General features: G+C 37.4%; 2 protein-coding genes across 2 annotated transcripts in view; one reads left to right on the top strand and one right to left on the bottom strand.

Moving 5' to 3' along the window:
* LOC136283927 (uncharacterized) overlaps positions 1-10,822 on the bottom strand; it is a 96,727-nt gene extending 85,905 nt beyond the window's left edge. The window contains 8 exon segments of the mRNA XM_066173497.1: positions 4,138-4,463; positions 4,750-4,775; positions 7,372-7,490; positions 7,836-8,161; positions 8,452-8,593; positions 8,908-9,233; positions 9,520-9,661; positions 10,505-10,822. Coding sequence (XP_066029594.1) covers positions 4,138-4,463; positions 4,750-4,775; positions 7,372-7,490; positions 7,836-8,161; positions 8,452-8,593; positions 8,908-9,233; positions 9,520-9,661; positions 10,505-10,810 — 1,713 coding nt within the window. The 5' untranslated portion in view covers positions 10,811-10,822.
* Positions 10,823-16,269: 5,447 nt separating this feature from the next.
* On the top strand, positions 16,270-19,088 carry LOC136284030 (uncharacterized). Its single transcript, XM_066173768.1, has one exon. It carries the CDS (start codon positions 16,345-16,347, stop codon positions 17,971-17,973), a length of 1,629 nt encoding a protein of 542 aa, XP_066029865.1. The 5' UTR covers positions 16,270-16,344; the 3' UTR covers positions 17,974-19,088.
* The last annotated feature ends 2,315 nt before the right edge of the window (positions 19,089-21,403 follow it).

The following is a 21,403-nucleotide window of genomic DNA, read 5'->3' as shown; positions in this document are numbered from 1 at the left end:
ATTCCACTTGTGAATGACACGGATTCCAATCCCTCTGGCTCAAGCAGGCTGTACATGAAAAAATCAGATTAACCCTTTAACTCTCTGAGGTGATTGAAAAAGAACTTCTCCCTATGATATTCATACATTATCCTGCAAATTAAACAGGTATTGAGAAACTCCAACTTATCAGGCAGAAGAATCTAACACTAAATTTTCATAGCTGATATATGAGGAAATGTGTAGCAGCTAGAGAAGAGAATTAACAATCAGATCTTGTTGAGTTAAAGAGTTAAAAAATCTAACGATACCATGCAAATCAAAGACTTGCCAGTTAGTTGATTAAGTGCAGTCTTGACATGTTAGTCACCCTTCATACCTCCAAAAGGGTTATAACATATGCACATGAGGCTATAGTATGGATCCTTGTAATAAAGATCAGCTCAAGTTTGCGCAGTAGTGAAATGCCTTAAATTCAGTGGCTGCAGTCACAAAAAGGGGACCATTCAAACACAAAAAACCCTTAACAGGCAACAGCATGATGTTTTACTTGAAATTTTAGTTACTAGTAACTGGCTTATTGCAGTTAGCGATACACCAAAGTGTCCTCTCTGTCTCAAAATTACAAAAACGGATGATGCTCGTCTTCCCTGTACTTCATGCAAGAAGGATTTTCATCTAATGAGTCTTGGTCCTGATTTTGACTCTTCGGGCCACTGTCATATGTGCAGCTCTAATAACAACATGTCACTCGATGATCTTAGTGAAGATGAGATTGATCTTCCTTTAAAACTTCAAGAAATTGTCAATAATCGTGGCTTGAAATTGATACATCAGAACATTTAAAGCCTACCATGGAAAATCAACCAACTACGCCTTCTGTTAAGCAAACTCAAGTCTAGTATTCACATCTTTGGGCTGACTGAAACTTGGTGAAAGCACTCAATTCCTGACAATGAATTATCAATTCCTGGTTATAAACTGTTTAGAAAGGACAGACAGGGGAAAGGTGGAGGCGTAGCAATATGTTCGCAATGATGTTATGGTTGACAGAAGAGGAGATCTTGAAAGGCCCGACATAGAAGGCCTTTGGCTTGAAGTTTCCCTTCCAAAGTCGCGTAGTTTACTAACCAGTTGTTTATACTGACCTCCAAACTCATCTAACCACTATGATAAAGGTTTCTGTTCAAAAATGAATAACACTCTGAACACTGCTGTCTCAAAGGATCAAGAAGTGGTTTTACTTGGAGATTGGAACACCGACTTTGCGTCAAAACGCTCAACTATCCCAGAATGTAACCAACTTAAATCTTTATTTAAATCGTTGCAGTTTACTCAAATCATCAAGGAGCCTACAAGAGTCACCGCGGAATCTAGAACTATGATTGATCTGATTGCTGCAAACCATCCACAAAACATTAAAGACTCTGGGGTCGTCACCGGTACTAGCTTAAGCGATCATGAAATGTCTTTCTGTGTCAGAAAGATAAATTGGAAAAAAGCTCCATCACAACTTAAAACATTTCGAAATTATGCAAATTACGACCCAGATAAATTCCTCGAGGACTTGAAAAACACAGAATTCGATCTCCCAAGTGAAAACGTTAACAATAAGGACGTTAATGAGCTTTGGCAGTCCTTCAAAGATAAGTTTACCAACATAGCAGAACGTCACGCCCCCACTATTGTAAAACGCGTTAGGGGCTTAAACATTTATTGTCCTTGGCTCAATACTTCTATCAAACGTCAAATGAGACAAAGGGATTATTTACAGAAAAAAGCTCACACCACCGGACTTCCCTCAGACTGGAAAAGATACCGCTTACAAAGAAATTGAGTTACCAATTCAATCAGAAAGGAAAAGGAAAACTACAATCGAAGGCTCATCAACGAGAATGCTGGTGATCCCAACTCATTCTGGTGAACAGTTAAGAAAATCCTGCTCTCCAAAAGCAAAGAACCATCACCAAAACTTAAAGTCGATGGTCAAGTAATAACTGAAAAAAGCTCAATTGCAAATTCTTTCAACAATGTCTTTGTAAATACAGCTATCAACCTTTGCAAATCATTTATAAATGCTGCATCGAACCTCTTGTCAAGTATATCTTTAAAAAAGCTACGAACTCTACTTTTCTGTTTACAAATATTTCTCAATCTACTGTTCTGTCTGAAATCCGACCACTTAAATCAGGCAAAGCTGTGGGCTTAGATATTACTCCACCAAGACTTCTAAAGGACGCTTCTGCAATGGTCACTAAACCTATTACAGCAATAATTAATGCTTCACTGTCTCAGAGCAAAGTTCCAGACGACTGGAAAGCTTCTTATGTTATTCCATTATTTAAGAAAGGGAGGAAAGACAATATTGACAATTATCACCCCATATCTATCTTACCTGCAGTATCAGAGTTACTTGAATGAGTGGTGCATACTCAACTAGTAAGTTATTTACAAGAAAACCGTCTACTTAGCCCATTCCAATGTGGATTTCACAAACAACACTCAACAACATTTGCAGCTCTGTCTTTCGCGGACACAATCCGGCAAAATATTGATCAGGGTTTCATGATGGGAGCAGTTTTTGTGGACTTGCGTAAGGCATTTGATACAATAGATCATTCTATTTTGTTGAGAGAACTGCACTTTCTTGGAATCAAAGGCAAAGAGCGAAACTGGTTTGAAAACTATCTGTCTGGCCGCACCCAAGTTGTTGGCATCGGTGGTGCCTCGTCTGATCCTCTACACATAACATCTGGTGTTCCACAATGTTCCATATTAGGCCCTCTACTCTTTGTTATTCATATCAACGATTTGCCCCTCTGCATTAAGATTTGTAATGTGCTTATGTACGCAGCTGATACGTTCTGTTTTGTGCTGGATATAACTCTAAAGTCATTGAAGACCGTCAGAATCAGGGCCTGAATACAATGGGTGAATGGCTTCAAGTGAACAGCTTGTTTCTAAATACCACCAAGACTGAAGCCATGCTATTTGGAACTCATTCTAAACTGTCCAAACATTAAGACTTTCATATTACTTTTCATGGACAAAGTTTAAAACGGGTAAACATGTTCAATTATCTTGGTATTATATTTGATGAGACTATTTCTTGGGCTCCCCACATTCAGCACATTTTATCTAAAGCTAAGAAAAGATTAGGTATGCTATCTCGATTATGAAGAGATTTAACTTGTCATGCTGCCAACAATTTATATCTATCATTTATCCGTCCAATTTTTGACTATGGCGACACTGTATGGAACTGTTGTGGAGTGGGCAATGCCAGACTGCTGGATAATTTTCAAAGAAGGGCATCCAAAATTGTTTCAATATCTATGGATAGTACAAAGCTTTAATGGATCTTAAATGGCCTGAGTTACAGTTGAGAAGAGACGAACATACTTTTAAATTAGTTAATAAATGCATTTCTGGTAACTGTCCTCAATTTTTTAAGCAATATTTCAATTTTAATAATACCAGAACAAGACAGAGAAATTTACTTCATTTGCCTCGCGTTTGAACTGAAACAGCTAGGAAATCTTTTTATTATCATAGATGAGTTGTTTATAATATTCAAATTAATTAAAATTTTTTATAATATTTTATATTGACTAGATTCTTATTGTTTTGTGTGTATTTATAGATTTTTATACCATTCTAAATATATAGATTTTTATAGTATTGTTCGATATTTAGATAACACATAAATTATTAGTCTTGCCGCTGTTATTATTATTGGTAGTATTATTTATATTGATTTTTGCATTATGCATTGTATTTATTTTATGATCCTATTCACCAGGGCTCCTTTTGATAGCAGAGCTGTACGTTCTGATGGGACTACCCTGGTGTGGGGATTGTTATTTATTTTAAATAAAAGGGGTCATCATACATTTAAAATTATAACATGTTGATTGCACTAGCTGTGAATATGCAAGAGAAAATCAAGAAACTTCAATTTTGAATGCCAGGCTAGATATGTGGCATAATTAACTTTTTCCATAGTAGAATGCATGATCAGGGGCTTAGCCCCTTGGTATTTGCAGATGGCTTAATTAAGAAATACTTCCAACATATTATAACCGTTATCTCTATACTGCGCAGACATAAGGATATGTTTTTAACAGTTTTAAACTAAATAACTGCTTCTACATTTACCTTAGGTGAACTCTGTCCCGGTACTTTATAGTAGTAGAAGTTCAGTCCATCTTCATTGTACTGTAGTTTGTATGCTGTTACCCACTGGCTGTGAGCATTCCTTCCCTGTGTTGCTATACTTGTTAATTTGGTGTAACTGCCAAGAGCCACCTGTATCCATTGATTTCCATTATTCTTCCCAGCTGACCATCCTCCTTGCTTGCCTCCACCAGCCTTGAAGTTCAATCTTCCCTGGATTGCTGCATGATTTCTATCCCATTCTGAAGATGCAGTGACCTGAGCATCTTTAATGCGTCCACTCTCCAAACCAAGAGGTGCCGAACATTCTTTACAGAAATACAGAAGGTAAAAGAACAGTTTATGTGTATGTGTTTATGTACTGAGGTTTGTAGGTATGTTTGAGGGTAGGTACATACAGTTCTAGTAAAAATTAAAAAATTACACAAAATTTGGATCAAGCAGAAATGTTCTACACACCTCATTATGTAGTATCTAACAATCTACAGTTTCTTGTTCTATCCATTTCAGCATTATACTGGTTATAATCAAAACATGTGTTTCATCCATCCATTTTTCAGTGCCAAATAAGTTCATGTAAGACAACAATCATACCTGCTGAGCAACCATACAGCTCCATCCTTACCCAGGTAAAATGTCAGGCGGGATATAGGCGGGATCCCGGCAATCCCACCCAGGATCCCAGGTGGGAATGGCGGGATCCCGCCCTAGGTGGTGGGATCCCACCTTTCCCACCTGGGATGAAAATTTGATCCCACCTGGGATCCCGCATTTAATGCAGGATTCCTGCATCCCACCCGGGATCTTAGGTGGGACTTATGCATTCTACCCGGGATCCTGGTCGGGATTTACATATCCCAACTGGGATTCTTTATCCCACCCACGAAAATATTGTTTTGCTGTTTTTATTCTTACAAAACATTTTTGTGAGAGTTCCAATACTTATGGATCATCCACACACTCCGCAAATATTTGGCATGCGGACAAGACAGAGGTGGTCACTGTTCCCTTCGAGAAAATACACCTTTTAAATGACTTGTTCAATTTGCTTTATTTGAAACTCTGATCTGAAAATATTTTTAAAACAAGCCTTGTTAGTAGTGAGAAGTACAAACCGAGTTTCTTTTCATTACTTAATTTCTTAAATGTCCCAATCACTGGACCTCCTAAAAAATATTACTTCTTTATATTTTTGGTGCAAAATACAATTCCTTCTTTACATACAAATGAAAAGTACAAGTCACAGTTCAATAATAACAGCTCTAAAGTTTACTTGTTGTTCTTCTCTGAGTCAGCGATCAACAAAATTTTTCTATACCTTGTAGGTCTGGTATAAAATTTTTACTTGTAGTATAAAATGACAACCTTGTATCTTCGTCCTCTCCACCCCTTTCCGAGCTCGGGAACGCTTCGGACTGTGCAAAACCATTTGCAGACGAGAATTCCAATGCACCTCTGTAATCGCATGTAGTTGCTTCTGTCTCTCGTGCAAATGTTTTCTCCGTTATGAGACGCACTTGACTCTGTTGGCACCACTGCTAGTTCAGTGGAAAGACCGACTGAGGAATCGAGATGGCTAGCTGTGTTGGAACGTGTTGCTGAACGCTTGTTGTGGTCAAGCCTTGTTGATTTGGGTACTAGTACACTGGGATCATCTAGGTATCTCTTATACTTCCTAATGTGATTGGCTTGTGTTGTTTCTCACCTTCGCCGTGAACATAACTCAAGCGGGTTTCGAGTCTTTCTTTCCTCGAAAACTTTCGGCCACAAATCGTGCATTCTTGTTTGATTCTTGTCGATTATTTCTACATAGAGTGAATTCACATCATTATTTATATCATCATCGAAACATGAGAGGAGAACCGGTCAGAAGAGACAGAATAATGTTGCGCGCTTCTCTTGAGACTGCAATGGGTCAAGCCAGCGGATTCTCTTTGCTAAAAGGTCCACGTGATCATGCCCGTGATCGGAAACAAAGAAAACTCCATTTGGCGCTCATCTTTGAATGTACTTTTCATCGGTTAACCGCTCTTGCTTGAAGTTGTTTCTTTTCTCAATTGTTTTGCGTAATATAACACTTCTAAAGATGAGTTTTATTGTGGTTCAATGGGAAAACGAGAACAGCGTGAGTGTTTTAAATGAAAAGAAAGTCGTTGGCGCCGTGGAATTAAAAGAAGGGACAATTAACAGTTGACATATCGACTGGTTCAAACAACGATCGAGTGGCTATTTAAAGCTAGGATTTTTAGAAGTTTGTGGTGAGTAAAAATTGCCATATTCGTTACGTGATCATGTACTGTTTGAATCATTTATGATTAACAGCTTGGTAAGACAATGGGATCCCATTGGAGGTGTCAGTATGTTCTATAGCTAGTTGGAAAGTTTTGGACCCTCAGTGGATTGATGGGGTCTATAGCTCACCTAGAAAATATTTATCCTCTTAATTTTACAGATTAGGTTACAAAAGGAATTGATAAGATATCCTATCTGATACATTTTATAAATCTGTGGTCTCCAGTGATAAACAGGATCCCTCAAAGGATTTTTCTGAAAGTGGGAAGCCATCTGTAATTTTATGCAGGGTCTAAACTGGGATTGGCAGGATCCCAGATGCCATCCCGCCTGGGATATGATTTCCCAAGTGGGAAACTATCTGAAATTTGAGGCAGGATCCCAAGAGGGATTGGTGGGATTCTAGGTTTAATCCTGCCCGGGATGTGCTTTCCCAGGTGGGATGCTAATAGGAATTTAAGGCGGGATCCCAACTTCAATTGGCGGGATCCCATGTGGGATCCCATGGGGGATGTTCCATAATCCCAGGTGGGATCCCATGCAGGATGTTCCATAATCCCAGGTGGGATCCCATGCGGGATGTTCCATAATCCCATGTGGGATCCCATGCGGGATGTTCCATAATCCCAGGTGGGATCCCATGCGGGATGTTCCATAATCCCAGGTGGGATCCCATGCGGGATGTTCCATAATCCCAGGTGGGATCCCATGCGGGATGTTCCATAATCCCAGGTGGGATCCCACGCAGGATGTTCCATAATCCCAGGTGGGATCCCATGCAGGATGTTCCATAATCCCAGGTGGGATCCCATGCGGGATGTTCCATAATCCCACCCGGGATCCCACCTGAAAAAGGCGGGATCCCACCCGGGACACACCTGGGATCCCAGGTGGGATTGGCGGGATCCCACCTTATATTTTTACCTGGGTAGTGATATATGACCATACCATGCTGTTGGTCGAAGTTTGATGTAGCGAGCTTTGATGGGTGGGTTTAACTGGTGATAAACAATGCTGTCTCTGTCTTTATTTCCTTTGAATACCTACAAATACATGCAAGTAAAATTAATAATCAGTTACCACAGTCATGCCATTTTAAAAAGGTAGTTTAAACTTACATTTAAAATTATAACATGTTGATTGCACTAGCTGTAAATATGCAAGAGAAAATCAAGAAACTTCAATTTTGAATACCAGGCTAGATATGTGGCATAATTAACTTTTTCCATAGTAGAATGCATGATCAGGGGCTTAGCCCCTTGGTATTTGCAGATGACTTAATTATGAAATACTTGCAACATATTATAACTGTTACCTCAGTCTATACTGTGCAGACATACAGATATGTTTTTAACAGTTTTAAACCAAGTAACTGCTTCTACATTTACCTTAGGTGAGCTCTGTCCTGGTACTTTATAGTAGTAAAACTTCACTCCATCTTCACTGTACTGTAGCTTGTATGCTGTTACCCACTGGCTGTGAGCATTCCTTCCCTGTGTTGCTATACTTGTTAATTTAGTGTAACTACCAAGAGCCACCTGTATCCATTGATTTCCATTATTCTTCCCAGCTGACCATCCTCCTTGCTTGCCTCCACCAGCCTTGAAGTTCAATCTTCCCTGGATTGCTGCATGATTTCTATCCCACTCTGAAGATGCAGTGACTTGAGAGTCTTTAATGTGTCCACTTTCCAAACCAAGAGGTGCTGAACATTCTTTACAGAAATAAAGAAGGAAAAAAAACAGTTTATTTGTATGTGTTTATGTACTGAGGTATGTAGGTATGTTTGAGGGTAGGTACATATAGTTCTATTGAAAATTTAAAAGTTACACAAAATTTGGATCAGGCAGAAATTTTCTATGTATGTCATAATGTAGCATCTAACAATCTAGAGATTCTTGCCATATCCATGTTTCAGCATTATACTAGTTATAATCAAAACAATCATGTTTCACCCTTCCATTTTTAAGTGCCAAATAAGTTCATGTAAGACAACAATCATACCTGCTGAGCAACCATACAGCTCCATTCTTAGTGATATATGACCATACCATGCTGTTGGTCGAAGTTTGATGTAGCGAGCTTTAATGGGTGGGTTTAACTGGTGATAAACAATGCTGTCTCTGTCTTTATTTCCTTTGAATACCTACAAATACATGCAAGTAAAATTAATAATCAGTTACCACAGTCATGTTATTGTTTATGTCAGTTTCAACTTACATTTAAAATTGTAACAGGTTGATTGCACTTGTTGTAAATATGCAAGAGAAAGTCAAAGGCTAGATATGTGGTATAATTAATTTTTTCCATAGTAGAATGCATGATTAGGGGCTTAGCCCCTTGGTATTTGCAGATGACTTAATTAAGAAATACTTGCAACATATTATAACTGTTACCTCAGTCTATACTGTGCAGACATAAGGATATGTTTTTAAACACAGTAACTGCTTCTACATTTACCTTAGGTGAACTCTGTCCCAGTACTTTGTAGTAGTAGAAGGTCACTCCATCTTCACTGTACTGCAGTGTGTATGCTGTTACCCACTGGCTGTGAGCATTCCTTCCCTGTGTTGCTATACTTGTTAATTTGGTGTAACTGCCAAGAGCTACCTGTATCCATTGATTTCCGTTATTCTTCCCTGCTGACCATCCTCCTTGCTTGCCTCCACCAGCCTTGAAGTTCAATCTTCCCTGGATTGCTGCATGATTTCTATCCCATTCTGAAGATGCAGTGACCTGAGCATCTTTAATGCGTCCACTCTCCAAGCCAAGAGGTGCCGAACATTCTTTACAGAAATAAAGAAGGTAAAAGAACAGTCTATGTGTATGTGGTTATGTACTGAGGTAGGTAGGTATGTTTGAGGGTAGGTACATACAGTTCTAGTAAAAATTAAAAAATTACACAAAATTTGGATCAAGCAGAAATGTTCTACGCATCTCATAATGTAGTATCTAGCAATCTAGAGGTTCTTGCCATATCAATTTCAGCATTATACTGGTTATAATCAAAACATGTGTTTCACCCTTCTGTTTTTCAGTGCCAAATAAGTTCATGTAAGACAACAATCACACCTGCTGAGCAACCATACAGCTCCATCCTTAGTGATATATGACCATACCATGCTGTTGGTCGAAGTTTGATGTAGCGAGCTTTGATGGGTGGGTTTAACTGGTGATAAACAATGCTGTCTCTGTCTTTATTTCCTTTGAATACCTACAAATACATTCAAGTAAAATTAAGAAATACTTGCAACATATTATAACTGTCACCTCTATACTGTGCAGATATAAGGATTTGTTTTTAACAGTTTTACACCAAGTAACTGCCTCTACATTCACCTTACGTGAACTCTGTTCACCTAAGGTATTCTGTCTAATTGAGTGTTGCTTAAACAAAGCAAATATATATATATAGATATATAGTTATTAAGATATATTAATTTAATCCCTAATTAACATCCTAACAAATCAGTATGCATATTCTCCATACTGTTTGCTATACTTTTCCTAAGGTTCTGACAAGGAGAATTTGTCTAACAATCACAAGCTAGTTTACTTGGCGATCATTTCTTTTATTCCCATGACCTTAGTGTGTGATCCAGAACTGATATTGTAAGGAGAAATTAGATGCCAGTCACTCTTAGGGGTTTAAAGGTTAAAGACTTTTCCAACACAAGGAGAGCAAAAAAATTCCCTTTCTATCTTCTGGAGATTTCCTCCTTCAAGTTTCCTTTTTTCTTCATGCTTAGGAATAGACAGCACAATCACCTACATGCCAACATTTTTGGCATCACTTTGATGCCAAAATATTATTCAATTCATGTAATAATGATTTAACTGTGACAAAATATAATTTTAGTTGTGAAAGTAATTATCAGTTATAAGTTGCCTAAAAAATAATGATAATTGAACTCTGTGTTGTGCAATTTGTCTCAGTAATCACATGATTTCGAGTGCAATTTGGAATAAATAGGCACAAGTGATTTTTTTTGAAGACATACAGACATACAGATATGTTTTTAACAGTTTTAAACCAAGTAACTGCTTCTACATTTACCTTAGGTGAGCTCTGTCCTGATACTTTATAGTAGTAAAATTTCACTCCATCTTCACTGTACTGTAGCTTGTATGCTGTTACCCACTGGCTGTGAGCATTCCTTCCCTGTGTTGCTATACTTGTTAATTTAGTGTAACTGCCAAGAGCCACCTGTATCCATTGATTTCCATTATTCTTCCCAGCTGACCATCCTCCTTGCTTGCCTCCACCAGCCTTGAAGTTCAATCTTCCCTGGATTGCTGCATGATTTCTATCCCACTCTGAAGATGCAGTGACTTGAGCATCTTTGATGCGGCCATTCTCCATACCAAGAGTACTTGAACATTCTTTACATGACAAAAATAAATGAATAAACACATATTGTTGGGAATGTAAGAGGAATAAAATTATTCATAGCCCTGCAGTTGCTGCTTTAATAGAATTGTATTTCTTGACTTCAGTGGCAAGGGTAAATTTGTTTACAACAATTTATTAAGCATGCATATCAAGCTGTGTTGTGGGTTTTCTCCTTTTCTGCAAGATTACATCAAAAATAAACAATCATTGATTTCATTGATTAATAGTGCCTTTGGCATCTTTAAATTTAAAATGGTATGCTTAGTTTGTAAGAATAATTTTTAACTAGACTGCAATGGAAAATGTAAAAGAAATTTCTTCTCAAACATTAGCCCATTGTTTCGTGTTTATGAATCAGTTCAAATAGGTGATTTAAAGTGCAAATTTTCCTTCTCAAGCAAACTGATGTTATTAATAATAATCTTGAATGCTTTCATTATTTTGAAAACTTGTTTGATCTATCTGCAGTCTGCAGTATACCTTTAGTCCTGACCATTTTCTGAGCACCAAACATCATCAATTCCAATTGTAGATCAGGTTACTTTCCAGATCAACATGTTGAAAACTGTATTAACCATAATTATATGTAGCAGACAGCATTAAAGTTTAATTGTACCATCTGTACATATATGTAATGTTAACCCTTAAACTCTCAAAATGTTTAATATGTAACTTCTATTTGTAACATCCATATTTATAATCATTATTACTTGGATATAGAACATTGCTTAGGCAAATTATTTTTCAACTAAAACTGTGGTTTTTTTTTTCTTCTGTTCTCTATTGTTGAGCTCAGTGACATGTCTGACTAGGACAGATCAAAAACTACAGTACATGCATTAAATTAAAGTTTGGTTGTCATTCACTTTCATTCTAAAGCACATCATGACTTGTTATGACAGGTTCAGTACACATCCAAAAGTCAAGAAAAATACGATCTTTCCACAATTTACAGCCACAAAGTCAATTTTATATGTACATGCCACCTAAAAACAACATTTCGATTTGATATTTTCATTATTATCATTATTTTTTTTTTCTCTCTTTTTTTGATCGATTGGATAATTGGACGCCTTAGTATAATTCCGAACGCACAGTGCCTGTAACACTCGGACGCTCATAAGGTTTCAAATCAGACACATAACGCGTTTGGCAATACCGTAAATAACAAAAAACGGAGAGTAACCGTACAGTTTAAATTACATTACCCACGCAAACACCTTTCCTAATTGCGGCTTCGACATTCAGCGATTCCAGATATTTTCATTACCTCAACAACTAACTCACTTACATCTTTGCATGATCCAGTACTAGCTGGCATGGATTGCTAAAGTTTGTTTCATTTAAGTTATCGATATTTGCCACCATTTCGCTCGAGCCCATTGCACACATCGCCTCCAGGAACATACATTGGGTTGATCTTTCGAAATCGATAAGCAATCGGCAAAACCGAGTATTACAACTGGGCTCATTCCGAGAAAAAATCATTGGCATATTTCCATTTCGCAAATGACAGATTTCTATTTTGCACATCATTCGCATATTTCCATTTCGCAAATGACAGATTTCTATTTTGCACATCATTAGCATATTTCCATTTCGCAAATTACAGATTTCTAGAAATCTGTAATTTGCAAAATGGAAATATGCTACTGATTTGAAAAATCTGCGTGGTGAACTTTGCGAAATTACATTTTCTTCGCAAACACGATATTTCATCTAGAAACACACTGCGACATTTTCCATGTGCATTTGCGGTCAGGTAAGTGTGCTGGCACGCATTCGAATTATTCATCGACAACGATTTCTAGAAATCTGTAATTTGCGAAATGGAAATATGCTAATGATTTGCAAAATACAAATCTGCAATTTGCGAAATGGAGATATACTAATGATTTGCAAAATAGAAATCTCTAATTTGCGCTTTCTATTTTGCAAATCATTAGCTTAATTATTTCCATTTTGCAAATTACAGATTTTCATTTCGTTTCGTTTCGCAAATTACAGTAAGCCTGATCCAGCACTATCTGGCATGGTTTCTAAGGTTTGTTTCATTTTAGCTATCAATATTTGCTACCATTCTCGGCGTGAGTCTTCGCTCCTAGTACTCAAAGCCTAAAGCCTAAATCGATATGCAATCGGCCAAACTGAGTAATACAACCAAGCTCACTCCGAGAAAAAATGTTAATCTGATTGATTTTCATCTAAACCTACTTTACTTGGATGAATCCCTCGAGGAAAAAGGACTTCGGTCAGATTTCAATTCGAAAAACAAACGCAGGCTGTAAAAGAATATATATCTGCGATTATCTAATCCGACCGTTGAGAAACCTTTTTTTTCGGAATGATTGTGTTTCACTTTTGAATTTTACTCCGTTGTCCTATTTTAGCTTCCTTGAAAGAGTGTCTCGGCTTGTTTTTTAGGCTTACTACTTACCATGACCGCGACTGATTGAGATAAAAAGCGACGGAAGCGCCAGGAGTATAAACGGCCAGTTGTACATGTAAGTAGAAACCATTCCGAAAATAACGGAATGCAAAGTGCTCGCGACTCTGCTTTGAATGAATGTCGAGAAACCACTCTGAGTTACTTCAGTTGAAAATAATCTTAAACGCAGGAGAGACGCAGTGATGAACCTTTTACTCAGATAGCCTTGTTTGATATAGCCTTCTAATATGTTATAACGGGTCTATTCCTGTCCTGAAAATCAATCAGCCAAACGTTCATGCGTCGATCATTTGGAAGAATCAAATGAACGGGCAGCCCACATTAAACTTTTCAAGATTAGTTCAATTGCCAGTAATCGGATCCTTGTGTTTGCGCACATACAATTTTTTGTTTATTTTAGCAATTTAAGTACATATCTAACAATCCCTACCGGCAAAATAACGAAGCTTATTGAGGCGGAAGGGAAAAAAACGTTAAAAATAAATTCTTCAAAGACAAGTTTTACTGAATAGAGAAAATGACTAGGAGAGCATGTCTGTAGTCGAACAATGAAAAACAGTACGATTAGATATAGATAAGCCAATTAGGTATTAATTGAAATCTTAAACGCAGGAGAGACGAGACTAGGAAACTTTTACCCAGTTGGCCTTGTTTGATATAGCCCGCTAATATGTTACCCAAGGATTTATTCCTGTTTCGAAAATCAATCAGTTAAACGTTCATGCGTCGATCCACTCGAGGCGTCAAATGCAACGAGCAGCCTTCGGGCATATGAACTTTTCAAGATTAGTTCAGTTGCCAGTAATCGGACCTTGTGTTTACGCACAAACAAAACAGACAAATTTTCTTATTTTAGCAATTAAAAAACATATCTAACAATCTCTACCCGCAAAATAGCGAAGCTAATCGAGGCGGGAGGGCGACAAACATTAAAATATATTCTTTATTAACAAGTTTAATTGAACAGAGGAAATGACTAGGAGCATGCATATACACGAACAATGAAAAACAGCACGATAAGATATAGATAAGCCAATTAGGTATTACAAAAACTAAAAAAGATTATAATTTTCTAAATTTATCAATGAAAGTATGGACATCAATATAAGTATCCTCTCGCATCAAAATGTTCAGTAGCTGTCTATGCAATAGTCCTTTAATTTATACGTATTTTATGTAGTCTTTCGGTTCCAGAGTGACAAGGGAATTGGTGCTATAATTAAAGATGTTTATGTTCATTTCATAATCAACACGCTTTTGGTACGGTCTGAACATAACATAATTAGATTTTTGACGTTAAGAGATAACTTATTTACTATCAGCCACTTGCTCACATTCCTTAACTCCTCGTTAATTGCTAATTAAAGGGATCTCAAACTCTTATCACAATAATTTTTAAAATTGAGACAGGTCATCGTGCATGGCACTTCAAAGTTCGTTAAATTGTTCTTTATTATCGGCGAGAAAAAGTGAACCAGGAGATTAGGGGCAGAAGATGTGGAAAGAACACCTGGTGTACATGTAGCTTCGAGAATATTTATCTGTCGTCCTGAAATTTATTTTGCCAGTGATATCCATTTGGAAGGGGTGACACTTTCTGTATATACATCGCTATACGTTCAGTGTTACTTTAATAAAGCCAAACAAAATCAAAACAAACAAACGAGAGGAAACAAAAAGAGGAAAAAGAAACAAGCAGAAAAAAAATTCGGCCAAGTCAAACTCGGTCAAAAAGTATTTTAACATGACCATATAATAGGACGCGATAGACTGGCGCACGTGGTACAACCTATAAAAAATGGAAGATTCCTTTAATTTTTTCGAGTCAGAACAAGAAACTCACAGTTTTATTTCCTTATCTTGCTAAATATTTGTTGATGTTATGAAGAGCAATAACTATTTTTAATTGGTTAAACTTACTGTCAAAAGAAACACGCTGCTGAAAAAAGTTAAGTGATTTATATTGTGTTTTGTTCTGAGTGGCTCGCCTTGCATTTTCACTTTCTAATCATCTGATTACATTGCAATACTTACTGATGCATAAAACCTCAAAAGATTACATTGCAATACTTACTGACGCATAAAACACTCAAATAAGGCTAACAGCAGTGACGTGCATGAGAGACATATTATTCACAACAAAATTTTGATGTTCAATAGCCTTTCTTTGTCAACTGTAAAGTGCAAAGCTGGGCGAAAACGATATCATCTGGTTTGAAATCATGATTTAGCCTATGGGTTTGAGTCTATAAATAAAAACTCAGTCTTTCACCCTCCGAGTTCACACGGCTCGCTTTTCAACCCATGCCGTGCGAAGGGATTTCAATGATTCCAAAAGTAAACTAGATCGTAAGTGTGTAGGGCCGAAACCCGATGAGTAGCCGAATACAAATTTGGTTGAAGGAACCCGTTTTAACTCCAGTTGTAGTATAACAGCTATATTCGGGTAACAAGATAAAGAAAGAACAAAAAATAAAAGAATAAACTCTAAAACACATCACAGCTGAGAACAAAGCTAAGAACTAGGGAAGATTAATGAACAATTATCATCCTTTTTCGCCTCGGGCATCAAACAACATTTCCTTTGAGAAGTCGAATGATGCCGGAACGTGATTGAAATTTCTCAGTACTCAATAATCACGAGCAACATTTCACTAAACAAAACATTTTTCAAAAAGAGCTTTAAATTGCACTTTTGTTGATACCAGTCAGGGATTTCTGATGCTTACATTATCATTCGTTAGCGAAAAGAAGAACTTAAGACCACAACGGCCTATTTTTCAAACAGAAATATATTTTTTACCATAGATTCTTTGAAGAGGCTATAAATCTTCACACCATCATTCCTTGGTAGCTTTCTCTTTTTTATGTTCTGTTTTGTTTCATTTTTTGGGCTGACAGCAATTATCATTCCAAAAATTGCGATCATTCTTGAAATTTTGCCATCGTTTGTTTTTTCCTTTCCGTTCATCGACGCTGGAGAAGTTACTTATCGTGAAGATTCGCTGAAAAAAGCTCCCAGTTTCTTCCGATTACTAAGTTCCAAGCTGCCATTATGTCTGCAATCATAACAGCAGTTTTCAAAGCGACTATTGGATGGCTTGTGGATAAAGGCAGAAATGAGGCAGCAGAAAAGCTTAAAGATGGCGACATTACAGATCAACAGTTTCGTAACATCATCGTGCGTGAAATCGATGACATGAAGTCCAAGCTGGATGGATTATCAAGGAAAGATTTGTTAGCCAGTATTGGATTCTTTAGAGAAGGAATCGAGTTGTTGTATGAAGTATTTGAAGAGACAAGGTCGAGGAGTGAGTATGGCGCGGATACAGCACAAGCAGCTTGTGCGGAAGCTGTGTCGCTCACTGAAGGAATGAAACATTTGGAGCTTACCGAGTCTGCCGCAAGAAAGCTCGCCAATGCAAAGAAGAGATTCGAACGTGCTCGTGAAAGAGCAACAGATGCCTTTTCTAATGAAGCGCTATCACCAAATGACCGCATCTTAGCAATGCAGTACCGAGTGATGGCAACAATATTAGAAACAATAGACCATCCCGAGGATGCTGTAGCACCATGTAAAGTGTGTATTGAAGAGCTAAACGGTCTGCCAGTGGTTAAGCAAAGTCTTCAAGAACAGCTCAAGACAGGAATCAGGGCAATAAAGAGTTTATTTCATAAAGAAGAACGACGGAAAGTTATTTCCGGTGTCTGTCTTGTCAATCGTGTCGCCTACGATGTCACACACACAGTATCCGTAAAAGAATCATTTACAAAAGAACCATTCCTACCATTGCCTATGATTGATACAGGAAAGGAGAAAGTTGATCTGCTGCGAGATCGGAGAGTAACAAAAATACTTTGTAAACAGGGTATTGAGAACTGTAGTGTACCATGGATACTTGGTCATGATGGCGGAGAGGAGCGCGGGTTAATTTATCCGCATGCTATCGCTACCAACTCAAGCGGGCAATATATTGTGGCAGACGATGACTCGACAATCAAGGTGTTTAACAACAGTGGCAAGTTTGTGAAACGTTTCAGACTTCCTCCTCTCATTGATGACAGCGATAAAGAGCTATCGATTAAAACCCAAGCGGTTCGGCTGGCCACAGACATGAATGACAACATTTATGTCATGGTCGAAGAAAAGAGTGGTGAGGACCCATACTGGATTTTTAAGTTTAACAAAACCGCTGACCAACATCACAAGTTTCGCGTCACGACAATGGGCTGCGAATTTCAGCAGTGTATACTGTCAGTCAGTGATAGTGGTACAGTGGTGGTACTAAAGAGTGACTGGAAGAAGGGATGTTATATTGTGGATGTTTATGAGAATAATGGTCAGTTTGTTTGCAGTTTTGGAGGACAAAACTTGACTATCAGGTGCGACATCACTACTGTAAGTGATAACAGAGTTATGGTGGTGCAAGGATGTAATCCAACAGATGTTCACATACGCAGCGAACAAGGTGGTTTTCTAAACAAGTTTGATCTGCAAAGGTCCCTGGACACTCCTAAAATAGCATTTCACAGGGAAAGTCAACAAGTCGTCGTGGTCGGTGGGCAGGGACTTTTTCCAGACATCTTTTATATAGAAATATACACCAAAGATGGTGAGTTTGTGCGAAGTACTCTTTTCCATATGGGAGCCCTCTTCTCTGGAGGGGATTGCATTGACCACTGAGGGACGCATTGCATTAGCAATCTGGAGTCTAAATTTAGGAAAAAAAGTAATCATCATTTAAAAAACACAATGATTTCCTCTTCTTATTTTCACGTTTAGTTTACTAACTAATTATTATTAACGATAAATTGGTGTTTTGTATCAATAATCATGCAATTAACATAATAAGCACAATGCCTTTATTTTTCACATGGCATGATGTAGCTTGAGACAAAAGTTTTATGCCTAAAATGAAAGCTTTTATAGCCTCAATTTATTAACTTTTGATGCGTTGGAATTTAATTGAACAAATGCAATGCAGTTTTGAAATTTTCTTGGAAAATAAGTATTACATCATTGATCATGTAGGAACTTTATTGATGACTCCAGGCTTAGCCAGAGATATGATGCTTATTTGGAAACCAGCCTTGTGGTCCTCACTTCTATAGATATAGTGATAAAATTGGACATTGCAACTGCCATACATCTCCTTGTAATGGGAGGAAATATTCTCTTATGTCATGGCAAGGTGACACGTCTGACACAGCTATAAGCTGAGATATTTGTTTATTCTCATTACTAGTTTACTGGATAATGTATGGATATTGTAAGGAGAACTTGAATGTGATTCTCTTCTGTAAGTGAAAGCGGCTGATATCCAGTCTCTCTCACATATATGTGCGTAATTTTATATTTTAAACATGGTGTTCCTATCTTTTGATAATTTTAACCTTAGCTTTTATCAGACTTTTAAGCATAATGCGTGGACTGTTATTGTTTTGATAGGCGTAATGTTTGCTTAAGTAGTTTTGAACACTTTAGCTTTTAATTTGTTGTCGAATGTATCAAATTTAGTATTTTATTTAGCTGTTGTTTCCTGCGTGACAATTTTCAAACAAGACCAATTTCTGCAGTGAATTTTTGACGCGTGACAAATTTAGATGGTAAAAGAAATAGTATAATGATTCTTGGAGATCAAATCAAACTTGTCAGTAAATGCTAATTATTTCATAGCTGGCAGATCACGTGGGTGAGATGATGTGAGTCCTTTGCTCTGGTCGGTTACTCAAGCGGGCAAGATGGAACTCTTGCCCGTTAATAAAGAATGTCATTTTTTTGGATCTAGTGAAAGCTGAATTATAGTCAATTACCAGTAAATCTTACCACTTGCTGAATTTGTTCGTGTTTTCCCTTATGTTCTTCTTTTTTGTATGATTTCGCTGAACTTCGAATACAACTCTTGCCACACAGCCTCCAACCTCCCGTACCTTTTAAAAAAAATTCTGAATTGATGAGGAAGAATGAATTATCATTGAATGATCATTGAGATTTTTTTGTGTTGTTTATCAGCTTGAGTTCATCTTGTGAGTCATAATATATTGAGTTACTAATCAATGATCAGGTTTAAAGCTGTTTATTTCTGTTGCGACTGTTTATAGCTTCTGGTCGACTGTTATTCGTAGACATGCTTAAAAGCTGGTACTGATTTTGACCTGCCTCTTTTCTGTTTCCCTCCATTTGTTTTGCTTCTTGAGAAATTTTTGAATTCGTTGGTTCTTTCTCTTTGCAATTGATAATGTTCGGGTAGTATATTCAAAGACAACTTCTTCAACCTAAAGGGTCACACGGCCCAGTTTTTAGGCCAAGCAGAAAGAGGAGAATTGAGTAAATATTAAAATGAATTAAACTTTTAGACCTATGGAGCTTCAGTACATCTCTCAAGAAATTCAAGAGCTGCACAGTGGATATAGTCATAAGTTCTCCCCGGCAGTTTTGCTAAGTTTACCCAACTCAAACAAAGCCACCAGTCATTTCGTTAATTTCTGAAATACCAACACGTAAAGCTAATATGAGAGTAGTGTGAAGATTGGTGATAAGTTGAAAGAGTAGCTCAGTAAATTTATTCCTTGAGTCTGCAGAGACTTGCTAGTGGTAAGAGGCGAGAGGTGATTATGACTTGGGCTTTATACAATGAAGAACCACTTCTATCGGAGGCCGCCTTCTGCAGTCGCAACGCAATTCATCTTATAAAGCAGAGACAAAATATCATGTAAAGCAGTTGACCTCTTAATCGTCACCCAATCCCTGAGGTAAAAAATAATTTAGAAACATTTTTAATCTAACATAATTAATCTAATTACTTCCTTCTTTTTCGATAATGTTTTTCAATCCCTGTTGGTGTTTGTATCGTCCCTTTTTTTACTTGTTGAGGTTTCTGTTCATTGCTTCCGAATCTAGGGAAGCTGCTTACGCTGCAAACGGACGGGATCGTATAATGTAACTTTCCGACTTTAAAGTAAAGCGACCATTATTTCGGTTCCAAGGTCAAAAGTAGAACATCACGTGGGGCGGGACTGCAGATCAAGAAAAATTGGTTGACGACAGTGGATTGCGGAATGACGAAGTACTTTAAAACTGGAAATATAAATTGAAGCATTCGCACATTTATAGGCTTTGAAACAATGAGTCACGTTAGGATGCTCCTCCTTCTTCCCGCAAGAAATAAAAACGTTCAAAACCAAATGACAGACTAAAAAATTGATTTAATTCACCAAAGAACATGTGCCTCGAATAACTCATTTTAAAAATACCAATTCTTTTAGGTGTTGGGTCCAGGATAATTTTATCTTAAAGTTAAAGTGGATTCATAGAGATCAAAACCAAGTTTTAGATGAGCTTAAGTATGGAACCAAAAGAATACAAACTGTCTATGATCTCTTTTTGGAACAGTTTTGAATTGACACAAGAAACAAATGAATAAGGAGATAAATGATGAAAAAATGGAAGCTTATTTTAAGAAAACAGAACATGAACCTCACCAAACGAACAAAAACAATAACAAAATTTATTAAAGTAGGATAGACCCCCACTAGAGCTTCTTTATGGGATCAGTTTCTTAGACCATCTCAGTTTACAACTTAGTTTGAAATGTGGAATAAATCCACGAATTATGTCTAATCTGTAGAGCGAGAGAACATTGTGGGGGAAATAATTTGCCGAGAACGGTACATGGAGAGGCTCTTTTCTTTTTTTTTCTTGAAACTGCCAAGACTTGCCTTTTCATTTTAACATCATGGCCTTCCTTTCGCTTTTTTTTCTTTGTTTATTTGTGCCTTTCTTTTTAAATTTTTCTTTATTTTCTACCTCTTATGTCCACACTCCAAACTCCTCAATCCACGATCACAAGCGTAACCTTTATCGCACCGGTGTAATCACAAATTAAACCGCAGTGTTGACCTTGTTTTCGAGTGACACAACCGGCTGCGCTGCAGATTAACACAACTGCCAATAGTGTTGCTGACGGCTGAGGAATTGAATAATCCTAATGTTACACTCACTTGTCGTAGACAAGGAACTTCTATCGAGTCCCGTTAAAAACGTATTTTTCCTCTGATTTTCCTCAATTGCTATCATGGCCGTGATCCCCATTGCAGTTTTTCAAGCGACTTTT

This window comes from Pocillopora verrucosa, chromosome 10, assembly GCF_036669915.1.
Source record: "Pocillopora verrucosa isolate sample1 chromosome 10, ASM3666991v2, whole genome shotgun sequence".
NCBI lineage: Eukaryota > Metazoa > Cnidaria > Anthozoa > Scleractinia > Pocilloporidae > Pocillopora > Pocillopora verrucosa.
This window is presented reverse-complemented; position numbering and strand designations above follow the sequence as displayed.